Below are 19,798 nucleotides of genomic sequence, written 5' to 3'. Positions count from 1 at the left end.
AAATTGATGATTTACATTGATACAAGTGGTTACCTGGCAGTTTCACATGGTTCAATACAAGCTGCTGCTTATCAGGTGTCAAATTGAACTTCTTTTAGTACTTGCATTTTGTCACAAAAGGAGACAATATCAACTTGAAAACTGATTTCTACAAGCCATTTTGCCTGCTATTTATCCTGATTTATGCTGTACGATTTGTGCTTTGGAACAAGAAGGAACTTTGATACTTCCTATCATTGTAATTTGTATTATCATTTCAAATTAAAAAACTGCATGTATATATGAACCGTTTCTTTTTTTCTTGTTTATAATCTTATAACTGAAGTCTGATTATTTTATTATTTTTATTGGAGATGAAAATGGGGTATGCAAATCCAAACCCCCAAAATACTGCAGTTAAATCCAAATGACATGAAACAAGTATTCAATGCATTATGCAGTGAAAACTGTAAAATACATACGTATGCATGTATTAGTGTTCCATGGAACATTACACAATAGTGACTATTTGGTGCCAACTAAATGTAAGGTTAAAAGACATTTAAGCTTTGCAAGGTGAACAGCTGCCTTTAAAACATCTTAGTTAATGACAAGTAAGCAAGATAGTAAATATGATTAAAAGAGAGTAAGAAAGTAAAGAAATGCTAGAAAAATACATACAAATGGCAAAAGCATGATCCAGGAAAGGATGTGATGTTGTGTATTTTCCGCATTTAGAACTGAGAGAAATACAAATTATATAGTATACTTTATTATGATTTGTTACAAGTTGTAACAACTTTCATAAAGTGTCCCTGAAACCATACTATTAATGGTGCTCTTTTACTTGCCCAAACCAAGCAACGTCATCAAGCTGTGCATGCTGCTTGAGAAAGAAACAGAAGGCTAGAGACTTTATGGACCTAAATCTGATGATGACTCAGATACAAAACATATCAACTTTTAGGGAGTCTTGTTTGTGAAATAAGTTATTATTTTGAGTGGATGTTTATGAATAGTAGATGTTAACAGCAATTGAACTTATTTATATTTTGATGTTCGCTGGACAAGTCAAATATAGGCACTATCAGTTTTAAAAATTGTTACACAGTGATCCTGTTTGTGAAAAAAATTATTTTAACCCATGTATTTGATATAATTGGGGTAGGTGTTTGCTGTAAATCAGAGAAAGAACTTTTTAAGCTATTTGTGAGCCAGACATTTTAAACAATCATGTTCGAAAAACTTTAAAAAATTAATTAAAAACTAATATTGGCAGTGGCAAATAATGCAGCTCAAAATATACTTCCAACATAATTTGTGTGTGTGTGTGTGTGTGTGTGTGTGATTTGGTCCAACATAAAAAGAAAATACAAAAATGTAATAATGTAAACTGTATATACATCATATACTATAACAGAAATGTAAATGTGTATGCACGTCCATTAAAGACATTGGTTTTGTTTTTTGTAAACGCCTGTGTTAAAGGAGGCCGAGCCTATTAGCACTGCTGCTGTGCATCCACAGGGGTATCGTTGCTTACAATTTACCTATCAGTCATACATGAACTATATAATTGTACAGAGGCTCACAATTGCATCGTTGCTTACAATTTGGATTTTTAGCGTAGCTTTAACAAAGTTACAGTAGTATCGCTACTGTGTATGCATTGTGGCAGTACATGTATATAGTCATATCTAGTGTATCAACATGTCCCACCCAGTCACATTATCCTGACACCAGGCAAACCAGTCCTAACACTAACCTCTAACCTATTAATGCTGAGCGCCTAGCAAGGTAGTCCGATAAATCAACCCCCAAATCTGTGTTAATACTGATGGACGATAGGTGGGTCTGATATCATTTGTTCATTAAAATGTGCAATTTGGCTGCTTGCAAATCATTCCAGAACAAACCTGCGTACACTTTAGACAAATACCGGTAATTGGTAACAGCCATTTCTAGCGTAAAATTCAAAGTGGTCGCATGACAGATGGTTGTGCTATTCCACATGGATTTACAAGTCAACAAACCCAGGATTTGCTCCGAAAATACAATGTACATGTCCCCAAAAGAACCCTTCAGCCAACGGATGCTCCACAGCTATGTGAAATACCGGTGTGTAAAATGTACATTGATGTGTGAAGAAATATTTGCCTGCAAACAATTGCAGCCTTTAATGAATAGGTGATATAAGCCCCTAACCCGAAAATCAATATCACGGGTGAAGGGATGATTTATCGGCCTACTAGCAAGGTACCATTTTTTTAAGTCTTTGGTATGACCCGGCCGGGGTTAGAACCCGCAAACTCCCGCGTCTGAGGCGGACGCTGTAACCACTAGGCCACCGGAGCGGTCCTACAATTTATCTATATAGTACATTTGTGACTGATATATAAATTGTGAGCAACGATAAGAGCTCCCTGCGTGTTCATCTTACTGACAAAGACTTCGCAATAGCGGCCGCCGACTCATCCTTAGGCCTAGTGCACTGACCGGCCGCGATGTTGGGGGCACACGACCATGCGCATAGCCTTTCCAAACCGTTAACCTTGGTACATGGCAGCAGTGCGAATCGACACTTTCTTTAATTTAAAAACATACCACGAAGACACGCTACCTTTGCTATTTGCTCCAGATTCTGCCACGTCTTTCACATTCTAAATTTCGCTTACTTACATTACCAAGTGGAGAATATGAGAAATGCCAATTTTGTAAATGTCAAAGATCCGAATTTAAAAATCAGTGACTGCCCCTCGCCAAACGTTCTAGCCCGGTACTATGTCGTACAGATCATGTAGGAGCATTTAATCAAATTGCAATAAATTTGAATTGTGGTTCTAAAATATACCTGTAATACTAAGATAGTTTAACCAAACACTATTCAGTCCTGAATGTAATGCCATCAAAACATGTCCAGATGAAAATTACTGATGGTAACCAGATCGCAACGGACGTTTACAACGACATGCAGGAAAATGTTAACAGCAAAATATCAGGTAAGTAGGCATGGGTATTCGAATGTCGCGCGCTGTTACACAAAAGCGATAGTCTGGTTCCCTGCTTCGTATTGTAGCATGCAACCCGGTCTAGATCTTACAATGGTCTCTGTTATACTAACTTAACTTTTAGATTTTCTCAGCTTTTCTATCCTCCCTAAAACTTTTCCTGACAGTGACATATTACAGTCTTTTCCAAGATCACAAGGTCATTAACCTTACATCTGAAGCCTATAACAATATCACTGCATAAAAAACACGCACCAGCCAGCCTCTGTCCTTATCAGATCGTTACTCCATTTTACGGCGCCATTAGACAAACACTGACCTAGTGTGATCTCTATTATTTAAAAAGCTAGCTTTGGGAACTATTTACAAAGTCAGCAAAGATACCTTGCTACAAATTACCCATGCCTTCGAATAAGTGTGTCCTCACACTAAAACTTCAATATATTTAGTTTTTTTTTTAAAGCTTCAAAATATATTCAATAAGACTAGATATTATAAAAGAAAAATCGTTGCGATTAAAGTTCTTTTATTTTTTTTTTTTTTTTGTTTTTTTAGCATAAGCAAGCTCTATTGTATAATTCAAGAGTTCTAAATGTATAGTCACACACCATATATCCAGTCGAATATTTCAGATAAGTCCTATCTTAACTTAATGGTAATCACTTTCAGCACTTTTTTTTTTACTTTTTAAATTTCCACAACTGAAGTTTATAGTAACTCGTACGAATTTTAGAATTAAAGTTTCTATCTAAAACGTATATTCTTTCCACCAGCTCGGGCATCGCCTTTGGCGTCCACTCTGGGTCGTTGGTAACGAGTGTTCCGAGGCGGTACTTTCCATAGGGTACGGCCAAGGTAGATCCTTATTTCTGGATGTATCATCGAGATTATTGTAGCTAGCATTGTCATGCTCATCGATATCATCACTTTGATGCATATCCCCATTATCGTTGTTATTTCGGACTTTACAGGATTTAATTCTGTCCACGTGAATCACTTGCGATTTGCCCCTATATGCACACTTAACGCGGTATGTCACATCACTGAGTTTTTTAACAACTTGAAATGGTCCCTTCCACCAAGACTGTAATTTATTTGAAAGTCCTGTTTTCCTGTGTGGAGTGTAAACCCAAACCAAATCACCTGATTTGAACTGTTCCCATTTCAATCGACTGTCGTAGAATCTCTTCTGGCGTAACATACTTTGGTTAAGGTGGTTCCTTGCAAATTGATGGGCTAAAACACATCGTTTCCGAAAAGTTTTCAACCCAGGTACTTCGAGAATATGTATCTGGTGGCCGTCCAAATTGAATATCGAGTGGAACGGTCACTTCCCTACCAAGCATCAATAAATCTGGAGTGAAATTTGTAGACTCTTGGACAGCTGCGCGATACGCCATTGATAAATATGGCAAGTGTTCATCCCAGTTATCCTGATGTTCATTTACATATGCAGAAAGCATCACAGCGAGCGTTCTGTTGAACCGTTCAACCATTCCATCGCTCTGTGGGTGGTAAGCAGTTGTCCTTGTCTTTTCGATACCCAGTAATCTGCACATTTCTTGGAAAGTTTCAGATTCAAATTGTGTCTCTTTATCAGAATGAATTTGACGGGGCACGCCAAATCTGCAGATTATCTCTTCAACAAGTACACTAGCTATGTCATCCTGATTAGGCAGTGCAAATGCCTCTGTCCATTTAGTAAAATAGTCTCCAATTACCAGAATATATTTATTCCCAAGTGAAGTTTCCGGCAACGGTCCCATAATATCCAATGTTATTCTATCCATCGGACTTCCTGACTTGCAGAGTTGCATCGGGGCTCTTCTCTTCTTGCCTGGGGACTATTTTCTTGCACATACTTCACATGTACTACACTAGTCCCTAACATCATGTTGTAGTCCAACCCAATAATACCCTTGCCTGATTTTATTAAGGGTTTTTGAAATCCCTAGGTGGCCTCCAGTTTTAGTATCATGAGAAAATTTTAATACACTTTTCCTGAGCTCATAGGGGACAATAGCTTAATGACGTCCCCTTTACCATCACACGTTTGATATCTCCGGCACGATAATCCATTGTAAAACTCAAATTGGTCCCATTGAGTCCATAAACCTTTAACTTCATTGCTTTGGCCTGATACTTCATTCCAGCATGGCCTTACTCCACCAGTCACCAACTGTCTAACTATGGATAGGTCATTATCGGCGTGCTGATATTACAGCAGCTTTGATACCATATTTGCCGATGTATACGTACCGTTATTATGACTTTTGGAATATAACGTACTTACAGCAACTGTTTGTAGTGCGTTTTTCTCTTCGTCGTTTCCAATGTTTGCAACATGCGTTTGTCTCCCGCATTGTCGGCATGGCTTTCTTGATAATGCATCCGCATTTCCATAACGCAGTCATGGTCGTTGTAGGATTTCAAAGTCATACTGAGCCAGCATCTCAAGCCATCTAGACAATTGACCTTCTGGGTCCTTTAACGTCATAAGCCAACGCAATGCATTGTGGTCAGTCCGAATGAGAAATCGTTGCCCATACAAGTATGGCTTGAAATGTTTCACAAAGTACACTATTGCAAGTAATTCTTTCCGTGTCACGCAATAGGTTCGCTCTGATTTTGACAGTGTCCTACTTCCATACGCTACGACTTTTTCGCGACCTTCGTGAACCTGGGAAATTACTGCACCGATTCCATTTTCACTAGCATCAGTATCCAAAAATGAATTGTTTTGAAATGTCAGGGTATGTGAGTATTGGTGCTGTTGTTAACTTAGCTTTTAGCATTTCAGACGTTTCTCCGCACTCCTTAGTCCATTTAAACGCCCTCCCTGACTCTGTCAGTTTATGTAAACAACTAGCGATTGATGAAAAGTCTTTTATGAATCTCCTATAGTAGGAACAAAGCCCCAGGAAGCTGCGAAGCTCCTTCACATTCATTGGTGTAGTCCAAGATTTCACCGCCTCGAGTTTTTCAGGGTCGGTTTTAATTCCCTCTTCAGACACGATATGCCCTAAGAATGCCACTTCGTGTGCAAACAAATGACACTTGGAGGGTTTAAGTTTAAGGCCCTCCCGTTGCAATCGTGTGAAAACTTCTTGTAGACGGCTTAGCTCCTCGTCGAAAGTTTTGCCGAAAATAATTATTTCATCCAGATATATCAGACACGTTTTCCATTGTAAACCTGCTAAAATAGTCTCCATCAGCCTTTTGAAGGTGGAACCTGAATTGCATAATCCAAAAGGCATTACACGAAACTGATATAATCCATTTGGTGTTATAAAAGCTGTTTTGGGTTTATCATGCTCTTCCATTTCTACTTGCCAATATCCACTCATTAAATCAAGGGTAGAAAACCACGATACACCTGAAAGTCGGACCAATGAGTCGTCTATACGTGGTAGAGGATACGCGTCATTCACAGTCAGTTCATTGACTGCTCTATAGTCGATACAAAAAAGAATCGTTCCATCCTTCTTACGCACCAGCACTATAGGCGAAGCCCAGGGGCTTAATGATGGCTCTATAATGCCTTGAGTTAACATACTCTCAACATGGTCTTCAATTTCGTCTCTTGAGTGAATCGGAATTCTACGTAGCGGTTGTTTTACTGGTCTTGCGTCCCCAGTATTTATATTGTGGCGTATTTGATTGGTTCTGCCAAGATCATCTTTTGAGCAAATAAACCCGAGAACGTACATAGAAGTTGGTCAACTTTCTTGCATTGGGCCAGTGTAAGACCCTTTTCGTTTCTTAAGATAACTTTTTCAGGTGATCCGGCATTTGGAAGGTTTCCACTTGAGCCAATAATTCTCCAGAAACATCACCAACATCATTGTCATTCACCGGTACATAAAGACCCATAATAGTTCCAGCATGGACAACTTTTGTTTCGTCGGTAACGTTCATGACCCTTAGATTAATGACATCGTCGGATGTAGCCCTAATAAGTACTTGTCCTACTAGAAGTTGCTTATTTTCAACAAATCGTCCCTCTAGTTCCACAACACTGATCGAACCGAACGCGTGGTTATCCCCTTCTGTTTGTAATTTGCAAGGAATGTTCATTTCGTGCCTTGAAGGGATAGATATTGTCTCTGACGAAATTGATTTAATCACATCGTATGATAAAATGGTGTCCCCAATAGTTAAACTGTGATTCACACAATCAATTTTGCTTCCTACTTTTTCTAGGAAATCCAATCCTAACACTCCTTCTGCTGTCAAGCCATCGTTGCAACGATAACGCAATGCTTGTGACGTTTCCCTTCGAACAACAAGGTAAACTTTCCTTTCCCGACTACTTCTAGTGGTTTCCCATCTGCACACAGAACATTCCCAGTAACCTCATGTAACCGAGGTCGATATTCCGGCGCCATCCTCTCATAGACACCCTTTGCTATCATGGTAACTGTATCACCTGTGTCTATTAAGAAGTTGACACCCATTCCGTGTACAGATCCCGGAAGGTGCATCCCAGCATCTTTCATCGTTGCCTGTCCAGTTATATTCCTTGGCCTGGAATCACGGTCCCACCCCTGGCCCTTGGGGTGGGCCCACCCTAGTTTCCCGATAGTTTGGGCTTACTTTTTGGACACTCTCTTTTGAAATGACCTATTTTTCCGCACTTGTAACAAGATCTTGCTTTCTTTCCGTTTTCCCCTGCAGATTTTGCCTTCAAATTCCTTAGTAATGTCTTGAGTTCCGCAACTTCTCTCTTAAGTTCCTGGATATCACTTAATCCTGCATCAGACATTGTCACGGTTCGTGCATATCTTCCCAAATCCTTTCGCTGAAGTTCGGCTCTATTAAAGGCTTTGAGTTCTACTCCAATCTGAATTGCTTCATCAAGGGCTTTAGGGCGTGCCTGTTGTATTCTTAACCTAAGTTCGCTGTCAGTTAAAGAATCGATAAATTGCTCCTTCGACAGTGTTTCGAGTAATTCTTCTGGCGCCTTTGAATATCCTTGGGAAGCGAGTCGGTGTATCGCTTGTCCCAATTCTGGGAGTGTTTCGTGTTCCCTTCTAAGGCGGCTTTTTAGTTGTAGTCTGTAAATTTCCGTTTGGTGTTTTGGCGCGAACTTTCTTTCTAGCGAATCCATGAGCCTGTCATAATCTGGAGTTCCAGATCCCAGTAGCTGTTGAGCCTGACCCCTGAGACTCACTGCTAGATAAAGCCCTTTCTCTTCTTGAGTCCATTTGTTTATCCCGGCACCCTGTAAAATGCGCTTGAAAGTCCATCAGTGGTGTGGAACCGTCGAATGTTTGTGGCGTTACAAGTGGTCGTTTCAGTTTATTTTGTTCCGAAAATTCTAATCTTCTTTGGGGTGCTTGATTTCTTCCCCGGGGTCTCGATGGCGTTATTTGATGTTCAATTTCGATGGTCCTGCGTGTACTTTCTTCTATTTCACGTTCCAGTTGCCGAATTTCATGATTAATTCTTTCCTGTGCATCATCATTGACGAGACTGTCTGTGATTGCGTCATTTTCATTTATTTTTAAGATTTTCCAAGGTTTTCAGCTACTTTACGAAAAAATAATCCCACCGCTGCCACCAAATTGTTTAGCATGCAAGCCGGTCTAGATCTTACAATGGACTCTGTTATACTAACTTAACTTCTAGATTTTCTCAGATTTTTCTATCCTCCCTATAATTTTTCCTGACAGTGACATATTACAATCTTTTCCAAGATCACAAGGTCATTAACCTTACATCTAAAGCCTATAACAATATCAATGCCTAAAGAACACGCACCAGCCAGCCTCTGTCCTTATCAGATCGTCTCTCCATTTTACGGCACCATTAGACAAATACACTGACCTAGTGTGACCTCCATCACTTAACGGGCTAGCTTTGGGAACTATTTACAAAGTCAGCAAAGATACCTTGCTACAGTATGCTTCTTGCGTTGCACTCCGCTCTACAGATGTTATGAACTTCGGAGAGAGTGCCGGGTGTACGTTCAAATTGTTTATATTTGGAACGTGCACAATAGGGAGAATGTTGGTATACCTATATGTTACTGTAGGTAACGTGGCTTAAATTTCTGAAAATGACCAAGTGGAGCTTTCAGTTTTTTGAAGGATGCACATCTGAAGCAAGGCCAAGATACTCCACAATCCATATTACACACATCCATCATACACCAAAATAAAGGGAAGTATAAGTTTTCTGAACATTACCTATGATATACAAGGTCTTTTTTAAATAGCCAGTGTAACCAGTGAGGACAACTGGGGAAATTATTTTCCTTTAAAAATCTAAAATACAAAATACTTAACTGTAGAGTGCCACCTATATTAATATAGTGGAGTGCATTTTTGACATGTTTGCAAATTTCCTTTTGTTGACAAGAAATTTCTGATCTCCTGATTCCGGGAACTTTGAATATGCTGTCTTAAGATTTCACATTTTTAATCAGCTCCTGGCGTACTATCTTTGGGCTTATGGAGGAGTGGGGGACAAATACGAATAACTAATAAAGAAACCCCGGTGAATCCTGAAAAGGCTAGTAGTTCTCCTTAAAACGCAAATTTCAAGAAGGCTTGATCTTAGCTACTTGATGATCCTCAACTAAGGACGAAGTTTGAGATCAATGATTACAATGATAAGCGAACACACCCGAAGATTGTCTGCGTTGGAGGTTGAGCAGATGATGATCTCAATGGATTCACATGCGAAGTCCAGCTAGCTGCAAGTACTTTTATCTTATGGTTGAGTTTTTATTTTGTAGGTAGATGTTAGCAAGTATGGAGCTCAAAAATGTATTAAATGGCCCGGGAATTGGTGGGGAAAGGAGAAAATGTTACATGTACAGAATGTAAAGGCGAAACGTTCTGTTCGGAAAATGGAAAGGCTTTATGGGATATGAGAGTTTCCCACTCCGACCAGAAAATGCCTGACTTGAAGTTGCTGATGTTGTTCAATTTTAATGATCAGATCTCAATATTGTCAATATATTAAAACAGAGTAAAATGTACCACTGTTTAAAACTTATTATGTTTGGCTAAATTAATACATTTCCTAATTAATGCCTTGACTCAGTTGCGCAAGTCAATACCAAAACTTTCCTTCACGTTACAATATAAGCGGTGCTGCTAATAATAGAGTGCAGTTCATACAAAAGACATATGTGGTGAATGTTTTTGCTGATAACTTGTAGCCTTTTCCGGCGTTTATTTTAACACGGTTCAGGGAATCACTATAATTTTACAAAAATCTTGATGAAATATAAACCAGAATCTCCAAATCACACATCATATGTTAAAGTCTTCCCATTCTTCTTCATTCAAACCTACAGTGTACCGATCTTCAACGCAAGCTCACTTTTTTTTTTTTTTTTGCATAGGGGCTATCGTCCAAAGAGCAGGTTAATTGAAAAATACACACGACAATATTTCTGAAACTTTCCTATCTGATTGCAAGAATGTTTCAGAACGTGTTTTAAAAGAATGACCTGAAATTCTATAAACAAGGATATATTCATGAAATTAGAATTTTAGAGGCCTAAAATCAGGTGGAAGTTGGAACATGTTACTGGCGGTCAATGAAGGAGAACGAACTGCAAGCAGACATTTTGTTAGAAGAGGACAGAATAACAAAACCTTTCTGCTCTTACAAAGCTGGGTATGTACGTTTATTAAATCTGAATTTGTTAAAGACTTATATTTTTTTTAAAATTTAAAATAGAGCTTTATTTATTTATTCCCAACCGTTACATTTATATCGTACACGAAAAATTGTCTTAAAGATTTAATCAAGCACTTTGTACTAATTTGCGATGTTTCTTGTTAAAAAAAAATTATTATGAGTCATTAATTTCATTATGTTTAGGAAAAGCATTTAGGGTAAAATATGTAAATATGGTTACCCGCGTGACTGAAGGAAGATGGTTTTACGATCTTTACCCCGCGTTAACATTATCATCAGTCGGACACACATTCCATAAGCGTATCATTGATAAACCAGCAAAGTTAAATTTTATCACATCCATGCAAAACGAACAATGATCACAGTATCTTATAAAAGAGAAACATAGTAATGGCACGTTGAAATAAACATCTGCAGACACGTCGACAGGGTTATTTTGGCATCCGCTTTTACCCTTCGTTCGCTGATTAGTGTGCCACATTTTATCTTGCTTCAGTCATGGCGATTAGTGTGCACGTCTTATCTTAGTTCTTTTTGCCTGTGTTATAAAATCAGTACTTTGTTGGAGACAATTTTTATATAAAGTCAGCATGACAGAAGTGCAATAAATGGCAGGACATAAGTTTCACCGGCTCATAAAGTTAGGATATAAAAATGCATAATAAAATTATTTTAAAAATTAAAATGAAAATCTTTAAATAAATGATGTGAAAGATATACAATTAGAACATGAACATACAGTTAGCATAAAACGTTATTACGAATTTGCGCAAGCAAAATAAATAATGTCATTTTAAGACAAATTTGTGTATTTATATATGATGTATCCTTATAATTAATATATTAAATACTCAAGCACGAAATACAAAAAGTTATTGGCGAAATAATTTTTATAATTTATTTCTTCTTCCCATCTTTTTACTTGAAAAAGAAGGTAATCAACCGTGATCTTGTGCCACTCAGCAAATATGGCGGATAGCAACGCGGAACTACTCACTGAAGTCGATACCTAGTTTTGATTTATTAATAATAATTAATGCGCCCAGTTTGCTAGACAGGTCGGAACTATCTTTTGTGTAGACCATACATTTTTTCTGCGTTATTTTTTTTAATATTTTGTTTATTTTTTTTATTATTCTTTTTTTTTTTTTTTGTATTACTGGTGGAGACAACCTGTACGAGGTAAGATTTGAGCTGGCGGAGAACAACTTGTTGGTCTACTCAGCTGTGAATCATTCGAATCAATATCGTGTATAGGGCCTAGTTCGTTCCGCACAGCATTGCAAATGATATCAGCTAGGGGTGAAACGATACACCTGTGTCACGTATTGATAGAACTCACGATACACAGTTTACGATACGACACATTATCGATACACATATCAAGTTGATGGTCTTTCCAACTTTAGAAGGTCTGTCAATGGTAGGTGGTCCACTTTTATGTGTGTTGTCATACTGGTTGTATTTCCACTATGAAGATTAGATAGATATAGACTTGGCATCTACTGATATGCCATTTTATTTTCATCCACTACAATATAACATACATATTTTCAGACAGACTACCTGTCAGTTGTATTACGATTCTATGGTCTTAAACTAAGTAATAGAAAAGAGCGAAAAGCAACGAGCTTTGTAAAATTCAACAATTAATATATTTTCCTAGAATACAAAATGAAAATGTAAAAAGAACTTATGATATTACAAATTTAACCCCATGTAATCCTAGAATTACTAGTAGAAGTCTTAATGAATAAAGTTCTGAATAAATAATTTTTAAAGCTGAAGGTATTGATGTGTCTGCAGTGACCTGTAGTATCGAATGCACGAATGTATCATGACCTGAATTGTAATTATGTGCCACCGGTCTTTTGTCGAATCACAGTAATATAATCCAAGGTTTCCTTGTTTGAATTCACTATAATTCCCAGTTAATGTCTCTTCCAAGCATATTATGAATAATACAATTAACAAATAATGCAAATTAAACATACATAACAGTTGTCTGTGATTTTCAACCTTTTATGTCATTTCCGGCTGCCCCATTTGATCACATGCATGGCTCATCTTGGCCATCACCCATTGTTTTGTGATGAATGAATGCTTCAAAAACATTTTATTTCCAATTTCATGTCTTCTCTTAAACTTAGAAGATATTACGGTGATATCTTTTAAACGGAAGTGCAATTTCGTAGTGGAAGAAAAATCCCATCTGGAACAAGTCCGGGCATGGGAGTATGGATGAATACCAATATAATCGGGCATGGGAGTATGGATGAATGCCAATATAATCAGGCATGGGAGTATGGATGAATGCCAATATAATCGGGCATGGGAGTATGGATGAATACCAATATAATCGGGCATGGGAGTATGGATGAATATCAATATAATCGGGCATGAAAGTATGGATGAATACCAATATAATCTATCACGTTGTACTTCGTGCAGATGAAAAACAGAGAGAGAGAGAGAGGACTATAGTGGTGATTCTGACAGGTGCACAGGGGATATTACAATCGTCGGCTGGGAGCGATCTTGACGGTGACACTGGGGACATGGCAATGGTCGGTTGCAGCATCTCTCGTGACATTAAAACTGCCGCTTCATTGAGAAGCCTTATTTATTAGTTAACTCCTGTTCACCTACATCATGTGCCATTTTTTCAAATATGTTTTGCTCTTGGCTTTGATCCCCCTTACAATGCAGGGTCGCCCTCTGTTCTTTCGACAAAGCTGATCATTTGACTATCGTGTTTCTTTGATTTCTCAGTAGTGGTTGTGCATGGAAGTTGTATATGTATGGGTTTTGTTTATTGACATTTCTGTATTACTTTGTATCATTTTACGTTAACTTAACCAACTTATGTTTGTTTATTTCATGTCAATACCAATTGCTTCGTTTAACGTTTGCTTGTTTCATTGGTGTGTTTGTTTCTGTTGACAATTGTCTGTTTTGTTTGTGTCTCGTTTATTTTATTTCAGTAATAATCCTTTTGTTTAAATACCGATTATTTCGTTTGGCGTTTGTTTGTTTCATTCGTTTGTTTTTGGTTTCCGCTGACCTTTGTTTCGTTCGTGCCTCGTTTGTTTCATTTGAGTATTGATCTTATTGTCTGAGATATATTATTATTATTATTATTTTACAGGCATCTTTGTTTTATTGTAAGATTTCTTATTTTATTTTGAATTTACTGATATTATTTCAATAATATATTTTTGGCGGCGATGCCTTTCCATATGTTAATAGTAGTGTAGTGGGGCACCCTAGCCTCAATGGGAGTTTAACGTTAAAATAGTGTCCCGGCACTCTAGCCTCAATGGAAATTTAACATGATGAAAACAAGCCCGGCACTCTAGCCTCAAGGGGAATTTAACATGGGAAAAATTCTTGGGCAACTCTAGCCTCAAGGGGAATTTAACATAGGGAATTTTAACATGGTGGGACTATATAGCGTCAAGGGAAATTGAACATGGTGGGACTGTCTAGGGACAATGGGGAAATTGTACACGGCCTGTCTAGGGACAATGATGGTAGAGTGCCAAACACAACAGAGACAGAGACAGACATACGCTAGTACAAAGCCTGAGATTTATATATAAAGCATTACCAAGACCTGAAATTTTGCTGGGGTGTTCAAAAATTTGCATAATTGTAATGATGTTATAAATAGCTATAATCAAGGAAAAGTTCAACGACAAAATGGATGTGACTAAAAGTAACGTTAAAATGACGAAATTGTCCCAGAATTTAAAGGAGAATAAACATATCCCCGAAAATTAAGTTACAATGGTTTAGACTAAAATGGATAAACCTAGTAATACTTACAATATCAACTTGTGTCACCATCGTGGATAAACACCCATGTATCTATTTATAGCTATAATCAGCAGAAATTCCTATGAAATCTCACTATCTATTTATAGCTACAACTTGTGGGAAATTCTTTTGGAAAACCCCACTATCTTTTTATAGCCTCAGCTTGAGTGACGTTCCTGTTTATGAACCCTAGTACATATGTATAGCTACAACCTGTGGAAAACCCCAAGTCCATATTTATAGTCTCAAAATTTCCAGCGTCAGTGACGTCACTGTACTGGACACTAGGGGATAAATAGCATCAGTGTTGCAAGTGGCTGACCTGAATACGTGCTACTGTAGGTAGGTAGGTAGAATGCATAAATATACTATCCATACAAAAGTACGCGAACGCATACAAAGCCCAAATATACTATCCACACAAGGGAGGAAGAAGAAGAAGTATATTTGGGTTTATTTTACCTCCCTTCCGTGTGGATAGTATATTTTGTTTTTTTTTTCCGTTTCCCTCTGTGTTGATAGTATATTTGGGGTTTGTTTTTTTTCCTCTTCCCTCTGTGTGTGTGTGTGTGTGTGTGTGTGTGTGTGTGTATTGGTCTCCGTTTTTCCCTATAAAACTCCCTTTATCCCTATCAAATACATTCTACCTGACTACCTACCTACAGTAGCACGTATTCAGGTCAGCCACTTGCAACACTGTTGCCATTTATCCCCTAGTGTCCAGTACAGTGACGTCACTGACGCTGGAAATTTTGAGACTATAAATATGGACTTGGGGTTTTCCACAGGTTGTAGCTATACATATGTACTAGAGTTCATAAACAGGAACGTCACTCAAGCTGAGGCTATAAAAAGATAGTGGGGTTTTCCAAAAGAATTTCCCACAAGTTGTAGCTATAAATAGATAGTGAGATTTCATAGGAATTTCTGCTGATTATAGCTATAAATAGATACATGGGTGTTTATCCACGATGGTCACACAAGTTGATATTGTAAGTAGTTACTAGGTTTATCCATTTTAGTCTAAACCATTGTAACTTAATTTTCGGGGATATGTTTATTCTCCTTTAAATTCTGGGACAATTTCGTCATTTTAACGTTACTTTTAGTCACATCCATTTTGTCGTTGAGCTTTTCCTTGATTATAGCTATTTATAACATCATTACAATTATGCAAATTTTTGAACACCCCAGCAAAATTTCAGGTCTTGGTAATGCTTTATATATAAATCTCAGGCTTGTACTAGTGTATGTCTGTCTCTGTCTCTGTTGTGTTTGGCACTCTACCATCATTGTCCCTAGACAGGCCGTGTACAATTTCCCCATTGTCCCTAGACAGTCCCACCATGTTCAATTTCCCTTGACGCTATATAGTCCCACCATGTTAAAATTCCCTATGTTAAATTCCCCTTAAGGCTAGAGTTGCCCAAGACTTTTTCCCATGTTAAATTCCCCTTGAGGCTAGAGTGCCGGGCTTGTTTTCATCATGTTAAATTTCCATTGAGGCTAGAGTACCGGGACACTATTTTAACGTTAAACTCCCATTGAGGCTAGGGTGCCCCACTACACTACTGTTAGTCATTATTCCCTATAAAGTGACAAGCACATATAATGAACCGTGAGATAGTCAGTGGGATGGTTCCCGACCCACTGCTTAATATATATGGGAATTTTTATATAAAAAATTCTCTTATATGGAAACAACCATTTATTGCCTAGTGTCTGCCATCTTGACTTTAGCAAGAGATATATATCAATATTTGATACGAGGACGTGAAATAGCTTCCTCCCAGACCTGTGCATGAGTCATACAATTTGTGCACTATTATTGCTATATTTTGCAATACATAGTACACATTACTACATATTATAGTGCACTGCAGTTTCCCGATTCAAAGTCTAACTTGGTAAATAGAAATGAGATGCTACAAGTTTTGTTTTAATTGATAATCAGAAATGAGCAAAAAATTACAAGCATGTATATTATCTATTTTTGCCTGCTTTGCGGTTATTTGTTAGCCCTTGCATCATGTGTCTTTTGCGGAGGTTAAATTAAATGAATAAATTTAAATAAATAACGGCCAAATGCATAAAATAATTTAATGAATAGTTTTCAACAATTCTAATGTTATTTTGCAAAATAATAATTTTATTCTGCTTGTATTTCAGATTGGATCTTTACTTTGCTAGTTTCAAACCTTAGACACTGAATGCCAAAGCTATATAAAGCTAAACAACGCCTGCATCCAGTGAGATCCGCTTCATGATAATGGGGAAATGCAATAACTTATTAATTAATTCATCACTTAACAAGTTATATTTTTCAGTAAGCTCACAGGCCTTGTCAGTTAGTCAGATACAACTCTCACATTTATATGACCTCTCCTTCACAGTTAGGTATTTTAGTTAACTGTATATCACGATGTAGTTAAAGTAGTGAGACTGACTTTGAGAATTCTGGCAAATACATTATGTTCTGAGCTTCATTATATTTTGTTTGAAACACTGATAAACCATGGTGTGACTAATAATAGTCAATGGTATTTGTATTAATAATGTACCATTTAAAGCAATTAAGTATCAAAGATCACATGTTAAGATTGGAAAGGAACTTCTCTCATCTTAGCCCCAGTCATATCTACATCGCTGACCTTAGCCCCAGGCATATCTACATCGCTGACCTTAGAACCGACATATCTACTTTCCTGACCTTAACACTGGATATATCTAGTTCCCTGGCTTTAGCACCATACATATCTATTTCCCTGACCCCGACCGTATACACGAAATATCTACATCCCTGACCTTAGTACCAGACATATTTACTTTCTCTTACCTTCAACAACCTGACCTTATCAATGATCTATGCATATTTACTTCGATGACCACAGTACTGGACATATCTTTTTCCCTGACGTTAGTACCATGTATATCTACTTCAATTAGCAGTAAGCACATCTACAACCATGACCTTAGCACCGGACATTTCTACTTCCCTGACCTTAGCACCGGACATTACTTATCTGACCTAAGCACCAGACATATATACGTTCCTGATTTTTTTAAACTAAACATAACTGCTTCCTGACCTTGGTAATCTACTTTCTTAATCTTAGCACCAGAGACATCTACAGTCCTGATGTTAGCATTCGACAAATTTACAGCCCAGACCTTAGTACCAGGCATATCTATTAAATGACCTTAGCACTAGACATATCTACAACCGTGACCTTAGCACAGGACATATCTACTACCCTGACTTTAGTACCAGAGATATCTACTTCACTGACTTTAGCACCTGACATAACTACAGCCCTGGCCTTAACACTGGACATATTTGCTTCCCTAACCACATCACCAGATATATATACTTCCCTGACCTTAGTATCAGACACATCCACAGCCTTGACCAAAGCACTGGACATATCTTCTTCCTTGACCTTAGTGCCGGACATATCAATTTCACTGACCTTAGCACCAGCGATATCTACTTCCCTGACCTTAGTACCAGGGATATCTACTTCCCTGACCTTAGTACCAAGGATATCTACTTCCCTGATCTTAGCACTAGGGATATCTACTTCTCTGACCTTCCTGACATATACCTTCCAGATCTTAGCATATCTGTTTCATTGACCTTGGTGCCAGACAAATCAACTTCCTTGACCTTAGCTTCGGATAAATGTACTTTCCTGCTCTTAGGACCGGACATATCTACTTCCCGGACCTAAGCATCAGACATATCTACAGCCCTGGCCTTAGGTCTGAACATAGCTACTTTCCTGACCTTAGCACTGAACATGTCTACTTGAGTAGTATGAAAGTAGAGCTTTTGCCTTGTATACCATCTTTGTAACCCTGCCACCTGTCATCGCCTATACCCGCATGATATAGTTAGCCCATATGTGACCGTTGTATATTTAGCAATTTTAATTTTGTCTACACACGTGTGAGCAAGTAATAGCATAAGGGGAGTGTTAGAATCTCGTAGGGATGTCAGTGCTTCAAAAGAGGCAAAAAGCCTTTGATACTACCTGTATTTGGTTGTACCGACCGATACTGCTCAGGTAACACAAAATGGCAGCTGCTGTTTTGATCGATAAACCAGTTCTCTGTTTGAAGATTGTTATTTTTGTTTTGTTGTTTAAATTTCACTTTTACTTTTTGTGAATCCATGATGTTTCTTATTTGTGCTAGTAATTGTCTGTGATTTCCAATTTCCACTATCATAGTCTCAAACTGTCTTCAATTGCCAGAGTACAATTTACTGATCGCATTGAGACTGCTCTATGCAGCTGCTACCAATTTGAAATAGGCGTGTATTCATGAATCTTGTCGCATCGAAATTAATTTGCTACCAACACCAGAGACACCATTTAATATCGAAATAACCCCTACAGTAATTTTGTTTGTTGCACCTACAACGGTTGATGTCCAGATTCCAGTCATACCAAGACCAACAGTTTCTGATGTGTCAAGATCGTAAATAGTATATACGATCAGACACGCGCGTTCGTATTTCACAATCAGCACGATTCTCTTGGTAATTTCATCTCGCAGCTTTTTACCGCTTCAATTTTTTTTCTTTAGATCGGTAAGACTGAATGTCCATCAAAGTTCTTCTGTGAATAATGCAATCGCGTATTTTAATCGCATGGCAGGCAGACCTTGTCCAGTCTCATCCTCACGGGCAGGCGCAATACGCACACGCACTTCTGACCAATTAGCGTTTCTTACTGGTACAATTGTCATACAATGATAAAAAATGGCAATTATGCATTCTTGACGTCTATTACATCTTTCATTGAAAAACACTGATTATGCCAGCGACTTTTTACGCCCAATGATTTTCTTAATCCAATAATTGTTACCCGAACAAGTACATCCGTACTGAATAACAGTCGAGATCTTTCTCTTCTTAACTTCTTAGCTGAGTCGGTGTTGGTGTAAAATATTCGTTAGTCAACTTGTTGGATACATCAGTGAGTGCCACTTGGTTCTAGCAGAAACAATTCCAGATCGCTTTTGCATCTGCTGTAGTCAACGTTTGGACGTTTGCCTTTGCGATGATTCCAAGCGGCCCTCGAGTTGAGATTGGTACAGCAGGGCGGTTCCAACGAGTAATTTCTACTTGACACTTAACAAAATTATAAGACAGTTCATACGGGGTTTGGTAACGCCACTCTCAAGCAGATATTCGTCGAGATGTGGAGCGAAATTGTTCTCGATATTAGCACCCCTGCCAGCTGATCCAACACTTTGTCGGTAGATTCTACACTCTCATCGCCCACCTTGAGTTCCGGCTAGGATAAATAAGTATGGTGCGGACTCGA

The 19,798-nt window shown here is 38.0% G+C and overlaps 1 protein-coding gene across 3 annotated transcripts in view; it reads right to left on the bottom strand.

The window, feature by feature from the left end:
- Positions 1-19,798, bottom strand: part of LOC149779519 (fatty-acid amide hydrolase 1-like) — a 173,301-nt gene that overhangs the window by 146,425 nt on the left and 7,078 nt on the right. Inside the window, exon 1 of one of the 3 annotated variants that reach the window (XM_089940233.1) lies at positions 2,831-13,875. The exons of the other annotated variants lie outside the window; for them this stretch is intronic. Within the exon in view, the coding sequence (XP_089796359.1) occupies positions 2,831-2,885 (55 nt within the window). The 5' untranslated portion in view covers positions 2,886-13,875. Of the gene's footprint in view, positions 1-2,830; positions 13,876-19,798 lie in introns of those variants that run through there. 3 annotated transcript variants of the gene reach the window in all.

Source organism: Sinohyriopsis cumingii, chromosome 17 (assembly GCF_028554795.1).
Source record: "Sinohyriopsis cumingii isolate HCF-2022 chromosome 17, ASM2855479v2, whole genome shotgun sequence".
Lineage (NCBI taxonomy): Eukaryota > Metazoa > Mollusca > Bivalvia > Unionida > Unionidae > Sinohyriopsis > Sinohyriopsis cumingii.
The sequence above is the reverse complement of the archived record's forward strand: the minus strand, read 5'-3'. Positions and strand labels throughout refer to the sequence as shown.